The sequence below is a fragment of the Helicoverpa armigera genome, chromosome 29, assembly GCF_030705265.1.
Source record: "Helicoverpa armigera isolate CAAS_96S chromosome 29, ASM3070526v1, whole genome shotgun sequence".
In the NCBI taxonomy this organism is placed as follows: domain Eukaryota; kingdom Metazoa; phylum Arthropoda; class Insecta; order Lepidoptera; family Noctuidae; genus Helicoverpa; species Helicoverpa armigera.
The window spans coordinates 1,615,142-1,624,928 of NC_087148.1; the positions used below are offsets into that span (position 1 = coordinate 1,615,142).

At 38.2% G+C, this 9,787-nt stretch overlaps 1 protein-coding gene across 1 annotated transcript; it reads left to right on the top strand.

Annotated features, from left to right (window-relative positions):
• The first annotated feature begins 258 nt into the window (after positions 1-258).
• LOC110378511 (brain-specific homeobox protein homolog) lies at positions 259-9,498 on the top strand. The gene is made up of 5 exons (XM_064042488.1): positions 259-579; positions 4,094-4,201; positions 4,878-5,042; positions 8,982-9,037; positions 9,362-9,498. The coding sequence occupies exons 1-5, from the start codon at positions 270-272 to the stop codon at positions 9,470-9,472; spliced, it is 750 nt and encodes a 249-aa protein (XP_063898558.1). The 5' UTR covers positions 259-269; the 3' UTR covers positions 9,473-9,498.
• Positions 9,499-9,787: the final 289 nt, after the last annotated feature.

Here is a 9,787-nt window from a genome sequence, read left to right on the forward strand (position 1 = left end):
ATTATAAAAACTGAAGAACTTGAGTGAATTTTCAAAATGCTTATAAAACAATTTCTACATAAATAAATTTGTTTAATATTGTGATCAATTCTTATAATAACTATCGCTAATCAAAACTCAGTGACAACTAAAGAAAAAACTGGTCTTCAAATTACTATCACAAAAAAATAACATTGACTAATAAAACCCCAATAAAGTGAAACCCCACAAAACTCCTAAACAAAAAATAACCACCACTTCTAAATGCAATAACAAACCCAAAAAAAAAAATGGATCCAGAAACTCGAAGCGAATCACCATCGGACACGAATCGCCATGAACAGTCTTCAAAAACATCATTTTTAATTGAAGATATATTATACCGGAGCCATGATAGTCGAAACTTCAAAACGCCCGAACAGAGAAGATTTGACTACGATAGAGACCCGAAACCTTTTTTTCCCGTACCGGGGGAAATGAGACCCCATGTCCCTGGTAGAGAAGGGTCCTATCTGCAAGTCGCTATGGGGGCTTTGGGAGCTTATTTGCATACTCCTAATACGTATAAGGCTGTGGAAACTCCGTATTTTCTTTCACAAGGTATGAACACATATGTATATTCTCTCAACCCATCCAAAAGTTATCTTATATATATTCATCAAAAGTAAAAGCCAAAGTAATGTCATAAAGTAAAACTAACGGTCAAATTCGTATTTTCACGATTTTATCTATTAGTTTCGCTGTTACTTTAGCCTTGAAAAAAACGAATTTGACTGTTAGAAATTTCTTTCTAACAGTCAAATTCATTCAACACACAAATGACGCAAGAAACAACAAATAAATAAATAAGGGACAAAACAAACAATGAACATAAAAAGAAAAAAGCTACAGTTGCATCACTCATGCGTGCAAGGCTGTAACTTTTACTTTATGAAATTACTTTGGGTTTACTTTTGATGAAGAAACTGCCTGTAAGAGATCGCTTTTAGCGATAAGACCGCCTATTGTGTCACCTAAACTTTTTAATAATTCGTGTTTTTTTTTACTATCCATTTAACACATTATCGTCTGTCATCTGCCTAGCTTTTTCCCAACTAAGTACCTTTAGACTTAAGAAACTCCATCAATAAAAATGAAAGTACTGGCCCATCTTTGCCTATCGCTCATCACCTGTCTAGCCTTTTCAAAAACTATGTTATAACTATAACCAAATGCAGCTGAGTAACAATGTTTTATAAAGATCGTTTGCCTATCTGACCTTGATACCAGGGCAACCCTTGATAAGACTAGTTTTTTTCCTGGCTTCTGACTACCCGTATTAAGTGCCAAAGATGATGAAATAACAGCCGAGACCCACCAATTTAACGAACCTTCTGAAATACGGACCATTCGCGCTGAGAGTGCTTATTCGTGCTCAGTCTTGTAATTCAGCTGGCCTGTACCTATACAGCTATACCCACACTAAATTTAAAAGCACAAAGTCTGTTTTTTCACAATAAACTGAAAAACTATTAACACCGATTACTAAACTGATTTTCACGTAGTTTTCACCACTAAGTACCTATAAATAAAGAGCGAATGAGGAAGATATATTATTTATCTATAGGTAGTAGAGCGCAGGTATTCCGAGACGGGTCGCCTTGCATTTCTTTTAAATAGCTATTGGTGGAAACTGCATTAAAATCCGTTGTCTTTTGTACGATTTAAGTATACAGACCGACGGAAAATTGTTTATATGATGTATTGCATCCATTACCGTTGTCTCATGGGAACTAATACAAATGGGTTATCTAACACTGAAAGAATACCTATTTCAAATCGGTCCTGTAGTTTCTAGAATTAGCGCGTTGAAATGATGAAAAAAGAACCTCTAGTTTTATGATAGTTTCTATAAGAATACACAAAGGTTTATAAGATACTAACCTTTCACAAGCGTCCCGTGGGAACTACTGCCCTTACCGGGATAAAATATAGCCTATGTTCCTCGGGAAGAGTGTAGCTTTCCAACAGTGAAAGGTTATTTTTGTAAACCGATTCTTTAGCCTCAAAACATACAAAAAAAATTCCTCTCAATTTATTTTATTCTAATCAAAGTTGTCAGCCGGTCTATCTTCTGTCTATCTTTGCAATGTGCGTACACCATTAATTAATCTTCATACTGATTTATGAGCCCAAACAAACTATCGACCGACTAAAAGTCTGCGAGTAGTCTAAAGTGACCCTTGATCGAATTTCGGCAACCCAATGGCCTCGTTAACTGATCTCCAAAGATTCAATTCATTTAGGATGTATTTATTTCAGAAAAATCTACATAGGTATATATGTAGATTTTCTTCTTCATAAAACTACTTTTGGAAACCGTGCAATTAGCTTCTAATCTTGAAATATTTATAAGTAACAACTCCCGGCCGGGGTAAAGGTATCCGCGTCCCAAGATAACTGCTACCCGTGGCCGGGTGTTATTCTGGGTCTAAGCTACCTCCCTTCTAAGTTTCAGCTTTAACGGTTCAGACATTCTAAGTTATAAATAGTGTAACTGGCACGACTTTTTTATATAAGTATATAGATTACATATGTACATGTTTTTCGTGAAAGAAACCTTTGACTTTGAGTGGCGAGTTTTAAAAAGGAATGTTTAATACCGGACTCGGAAACTCTCTGTCGGACACATCCGTCAGAAGGAGAGACATCAAAGTCGCCCATCTGACGTTTGTCGAAACTTCCAGTGCTTCAATCAATCGGCACAGGATACTGACAGCGTTTTGATAGACAGTATGTCCAAGAGTTGGCGCTATTCTGTCTCATGTCTATCTTACAGTGAGTGTGATGTGCCGACGCAGCGCAAAGTGCGAATTGATTTGTTTAGCTCAATATATTGAAATAGTCAGCCTCAAAAGATTTGGAACCTAGTTTAGTGGTTAAATTAATGCCATTCCATGAATACAAAATATGGCTGATTTTCGCGACCAGCCAGGGCCGTGTCGCCATGCTGTCTTACTAGAAACAGATTCATGGTAAAGAGGGAAAGAAATTGGTTAGGTATTCACTGGATGCTGGGAACCAGGGGATCGCTCCACCATATCAATGGTAGTCGTATTAACACTCGCACAATGTAGGTATTAAAGCTACCTACATTGTTAAGTTCCCAGCAAAAACATATAGGTACGAAGTATTGAAACCGGGAGTTTTTGGAGGCTGTCTTATGTACTTAATTTTGAATGTGTGTTTTTCAGCCCACTCGGAATAAATGCTTTTCTATTTTGATTTTTACGTATATGATGTAGATATGTACGATACTTCGAAGTGTATCTTCACTAATGATCCACGACGTGACCTTGTCATGACTAGATTTTCCGTGTTTCGGAAGGCGCGTTAAATTGCTGGGACCCAGCTTCGATGGGTGCAGGTGGGACTTGGGGTTTGAACTTGTTAAGTATTTGAAAGGGTAGTCATGAGCCAGAAAGTCTAACAACCTGGTTTGCCAAGGGTATATCGAGGTGCCCGGGCAACTTGGTCGAGGATTTCAGATAGGCTGTCGCTTTTGTAAAACACATGACACCGCAGTAAATGTTCAAAACAAATACCTAGTAGGTATATTCGTGAATCAAAGGTCTTAAATAACAATAACATGTGGTGGGAATGGCGACGCCACACCGCCGCCGTGCCGCCAGAGCTTAGTTTATTGGTACCGCTATCGCTGAGGCGTACCTAATCATCCACGTTTTTGCTATTACGCATTCACACGATAGTCGCATCGGTTATTTATTAAATTATTATGTAATAGTAAAACAATGTTTACATCCCCAAATATATGTAGGATTAGGTTCTTGAATTGTAACTAATTATTTTATCTTTGTAAGTAAAGTAAGCAGCGCGTTACCGTTATATTAGGAAAACGCGAAGAAATTGCTTTAGTGTGGTGATTATCGCTCAGTTCTTCTCTGTATGAGAGTATCAGAATAGTAACCTATCTGTCGTTGTTACAATGCCACGTCAGAGGCCGTCAGGCGGATTTGAGAACACTCTGACACTAGGACTTGTTAGGTGATTATACCTGCAGCTCACTTGATAAGACTAAACAGTAGATTCTTTAACTTTGTTTGTATTGTTTCAGGAGTCCCATATCACGCACTATTCACACCTTCAGAATTATCTCTATCGGCACTGAAACATTGTCGGCGGAGGAAAGCTAGGACGGTTTTCTCGGATCCACAACTAACAGGTATGTACTGTTTCTTCCGTACATGTTTTTTTCTAAGTTTTAAGCAAATACTTAAATTCTTCTACGGCATGAAAAAATAAAGGTTTTCATTGAATGTTTGTATGTATATTGTTAATAATTGGATGAGCACTAGGTACAGGTACGGAATTTTGAAAAAAAAAAAAATATTGAGGCATTTCTTTGACCCGTTTAATTCCTGCGTTCCTGGGTCAAGTTTGCAAAGATCCCTGGTTATGCTCTTTTCCTATTCGATTTGATTTATACTTCGAGCGACATCCTGTCTATCTAAACTAGCTTCTGGTAGCAGTTTCACCCGCAACCAGAGGTAACGTCTCCGCGTACCAAGATAACAGTGAAATATGTTTTCAAATCGAATGGCTTGTCATGAAGATATGTGTGATGTTAGTGATGAGTGACTTAGAGGAATAGAAGCGGAAAATTTATTGCGCCAACCTCAAATAAAATTGGCAACAGTGCAGGATGAGAAAAGCATTGCAGTCAAGCAAACAGACATATTGCATTATGCTTATTGAAACCATTATTAAATCAGCTAATTGCCGTCCACTGTTGAACGTAGGCCTCCCCCAAGGAACGCCGTCCATCCCGGTTAAGGGCAAATAGGTACTTTTCGACCTACAGTTTTTTTTTACACATTCTGATGATCATTTCCCTCTAGGTCTAGAAAAACGCTTCGAATCCCAGCGGTACCTCTCAACTCCTGAGCGCGTGGAGTTAGCTGGAGCCCTCAATCTCTCGGAGACGCAGGTGAAGACCTGGTTCCAGAACCGACGGATGAAGCACAAGAAGCAGATGAGGAAACAGCAGCAGCAACGAGGTGAGGGTTTTGAGTTTCTAGTACCTAAAATAGCCCTCAATAGCCCGGGTAACTGGGTTGAGGAGGTCAGATAGGCAGTCGCTTCTTGTAAAGCACTGGTACCTACTCAGTTGAATCCGGTTAGACTGGAAGCCGACTAAAACTAGACTAGTTGGGAAAAAGGCTCGGACGATGATGAATAGCCCTCAATAAATCTCTGCGTATATTGGTGAAAATTGTATGAAAATCCGTTGAGTTCATTGAGTTTATCGCGATCGACGGCCGCGATTCAGAAGAAAACAAGCATTTATGATATGGCTCAAGATTTGGTACAAATGAAATTTTAATTAATAAAATAAAAAAGGTTGTGCCAGAAAGATTCAGGATCAGTGTTATGTCAGATAACAAGTGCCCAGCTGGTTTAAAGAACTTAGGTATACAATTTTCTTGGTAAACAATTTTGCCAAAAACGTACAAGTATAATGTAAAAGTTTAAAGAGTCTTCCGAAATACCAAAGAAAACTTTATGACAGATGGGTTCCTATTAACGATCATACCAAGTGTTGCTTAAACTTATGATCGACGGCTTTACATGTTGTAGGTAATGCAATAGAGGCTTAAAAACTAGTTCGAATATTAAAGTTATAGAAAATACTACATTTTCTAAACTAAAGGACTCTCACTTTAACTTATGCTTATATACGAAACTATCTAACTCTATCTATTTGCCTATCACGCTTTCAAGCCAAAACTACTCGACCGATTTAAATCAAAATTCGTCACCAGAAAGTCTAAATCCTCAGAAAAGACATAATGACTCCTTTTTACCCTCTTCCAGAAAGTAGTTTCAGAAAACGTAGGTGAAAACCTCTACACACAAAATAAGTTCCAATTTATACATAGTTGTCCGTAACAAGGGAACATAAAATTCCTCGAACAAACTGCACGAACATGCATTTCCAAGAAACTTGATACCTATGAAGTATCAAAGTTATTATATTCAATCAATAACCAATTTCACAAGTTCCAAGTTACTTGGGAAATTGTTCTGAGAACATGTCTTGTTAAGAGCAAGCATACTACAAACTTTTAGTCGGCCGATAGTTTGTTTGGGCTCATAAATCAGTACGAAGATGAATGGTACGCATATTACAAAGATCAGGGGCTGATCTGGCTAATTTCACTTAAGCGACATATGATTGAAGCGTATGTGGCATTCCGCTATTTTTTCTTTTGAATAAACGTTATTATGCTTTTCTGTGATTCAATAATAAATTTTAGTGTTTGCAAATTATTTACGATTGCAATATGATTGTAGAGCAGACTACCCTGTAGACCAAATGGCAGACCAATGGCAAACCAATAAAATATCGTTGGTCTTATATCAGTAGCAGAAAGCCCGCTAAGGTTAAAACTGCTATTCTTATCCAATTGTCAAATTATTAACTTAGCAGAATCAAGCCCCAGTTATTTGGCCGGTGCAAAACCGTATGCAAAGCTTGGAATCAAGGTTTTCTTTAAAGAAAAAATCGCCAATCTTGGGGTCAACTGTTGACCGATTATTTAGTTTGCAGTGGGTACCCATTCTTGTGAACTTGTAGGTGAGATTCCACCAGTGTGCGGCACTCTGTCGCACACAAATGTATCTTCTGGTGTACTCGCTGTACCAAACAGTAACAAATTGCGCGCGAACATTTCTAAAATGTCTGCGAAACTGCCACCTTCTGCGCGAACACATGCTAGTTGTGGACTCGTGCCGATGCGTAGTCTCACATTTTGTTCGCGAAAAATTCTGGTGGAATCTTGCCTTTATGTAGCTCAACTTATTGTTTCAAACTTAACGGCAAAGGGTGAGAGGCTACTAAAGACGTACTTTATGAAGAAGCTGCCAGTTATATAGGCCCTAGTGCCTTAAATAAAGAGGTAATCTTAATCAAGACTCAAGACGTATAAATTGTATTTAAGGAGAAAAAAAATAAGCAAAGTTTAGCGCAGTCGATCCGACGTTAGGGCTGATTTTTCAATCATCAGTTAACTTCTATCTGAGGAATACTTAAGTATGTATTTTTGCGGATTGACATAACTATTTCCTATACAAAACTGTCGAAACGTTAAACACATTCTTTGGATAATGAAAATTGAAAATGGCGATTGAAAAATCGGGCTCAAGTATCTATCTAGCTAGAGATTTAGAAAGGAAGATAGGTTACTTTTTATCCAGATTGCAGGAAAAGGACATATAAGTCCATTTGCTATTTTATTTATTTCAGGAAGCGGGTGAAACCACTGCCAAAATCTAGTCTTCTACAAAGTACATAAGTCCATCCTACCAAAATCTTCCCGTCTTCGCAAATTGCCATCTGAAACCCACCACTTCGAATTTAATCAACTGCCAACCGCGTCTCAAGACGTTCTTAAATCTAATTACCGACAATATGGCCGCGTTGCTAGGCAACCAACGTCTTAGAACCATTGTCAAACCATTTTATAACTTATCTCTTTAGAGTTTGGGTTCAAAATCGGTTGCTAATGTTTTAGTGGGAGGGTGTTGAGTGTGTAAGGAGTTTGGACTTTATGTCGTTGAGTTAAAGGTTAGAATGGTTTGAAGGTGGAGTTTTGGTTGAGTTTCTTTTAGGCCAGCGTCTTGGGAGTTTAATGATTTTTGTGTTTTCAAGATGGTGACGTCTGGGTATATAAGTCAATGAAATATTATAAGAAATATCGTTTCAAAGTTTATACATCTATTTTTTGACGCAAAACTATTTTATTTCATGAAAGCGGATGAGACATATTTGTGTGTGTAAATGTACATGCACATTGTCTTTGAGTGTGAAAGCATTTACGCAAAATATTTATACCTACTTAAATATCCTACGGAGTAAAAGGCCGGCCGAGGCTACGATTTATATCGTAGCAGCGTAGCACCGTAGCGCCGTAGCAGCGTAGCACTGGCTGCGTAGCCTATAAAAGGACTTTTCAGATTGTATAACGAATTTACAGACAATTTTGTTGTTTGAACGTCATGGGGACAAATTATTTAGAAATAACATAGGTTATAAAGTTATCCTAGGAAAGCCATTAAGCTTTGAGTGTATTAGCCTTTACCCAAATATTGGATCGGCTTCCAGTTTTAACTATTTTACATGCAGCGGCTGCCTATCTGATATCCGCAACCCATCAGTAATACGCCTTGGACTAAGACTAAATGTCAGACTTTCTGGCTTTTAGTAAAATGACAGATGTTCAAATGACAGCCGAGTTTCAACAATTTAAGCCCGGTTTCCACCGCGAGCGGAACGGACCCATTAATGACTTCGTTAAACTCGCGAACGCAAACTGCATACTTGTATTTCCACCAACAAATAGTCGGACGGAAAGAGCCGAGCGTGTAGAAAGAGTAGAAATGAGCTCGCTCAGTCCTAGGGAGTGGAGCGGAGTACTTACGGACTCCGCTCAACTCGCAATTACAATTTACATAGTAGCGTTTCCACACAGAAAGTCACTCGATAACATCGCAACAACACGACCACACACAACCAGCTTAAAACTTCAGCTGAACTCGTTCTCTGAGGAAATTATCTATTCGTTTTCCATTTCTCATTTTCCGTTCAGCTCAGTCCGCTCATTTCTCTATCTGAGTTTCATTTTGCAGTGGAAATCAAATGACCAACTCTTCGTTGGTGGAAACGCAAACCTCTTTCATTAAAAAGGAGTCCGTTCCGCCTAACCATTTTCCGCACATTACCCTTTCGCAGTGGAAACCGGGCTTTAACGTGCCTTCCAAAACACGCAGGAACTCGGACCAACGCGCCAAACTTCGCCTAACCGTATTTTTTAAATTAATTTTTTTTTTTTTGACTACATTTTGGTTACATAATGGATGCGGCTGTTACTTAGCCACGAGCCACGAGATCAATAGGAGTTTTATTTTATTAACTGTTATTCTATTTTCTTTGTCCACAGGAGCAACAGCAGTCGATTTCACCACAAAACATTCAGCCACGCACTCTGATAGTCGGAAAGTGAGTATCTAATAAAATAATGTTTAAATATTTCCTAACTACTATCCCTGCACAATATACGTGTCTATAGAAATATAACTACTCAACTCTTGTATGAAGCAAAGTTTTACTTACCTACCCTTTGTTTTACTTAGCTATAAAACTTCATTTATAAATAAACACGGATTAAATTAAGTAACCAAGGAATAACATAGGAAAAACCATACATTTTCATAGGTTTAAACTTGGATTAATTTTACTCCATTTATATTAATATGGATCAAAAGTTTTTGCGAGTAATAATCTAAGTTAACCCAAATTTTTAACTTTTAATTCAATTCCCAGGCGGAAAACTCAAGAATATCGACAGATTCGGACACAGAACACAGTGACAGCGACATCGATATTGTCGGCGAATCGACATACGCACAACACTACTCTTCTAACAACACGTAAAGGTCTATTTAAGCGTTAATATTGTAATAATAAAGTTATAAGTTGCACTATTTGACTATAACGATAACTAAACCATAACCAGCCGTATACTTGCCGCCCATTGGTCAAATTTTGTTTTCACAACTGAAAATGGTTCGGTCATCATAATCATCTGCCGAGCCTTTCCCAACTATGTTGGGGTCGGCTTCCAGTCTAATTGGGTACAGCTGAGTAGCAGTGTTTTACAAGGAGCGACTGCCTATTTTACCTCCTCAACCCGGGCAACCCAATACCCCTTGGTAAGACTGGTTGTCAGACTTACTGGCTTCTGACTAC

Coding starts and splice junctions, on each gene's coding strand:
- LOC110378511 (XM_064042488.1), top strand. CDS start 270: ATGGATCCAGAAACTCGAAGCGAATCACCATCGGACACGAATCGCCAT. Junction 580..4,093: donor TCCGTATTTTCTTTCACAAG/GTATGAACACAT, acceptor GTATTGTTTCAG/GAGTCCCATATCACGCACTA. Junction 9,038..9,361: donor CGCACTCTGATAGTCGGAAA/GTGAGTATCTAA, acceptor TTCAATTCCCAG/GCGGAAAACTCAAGAATATC.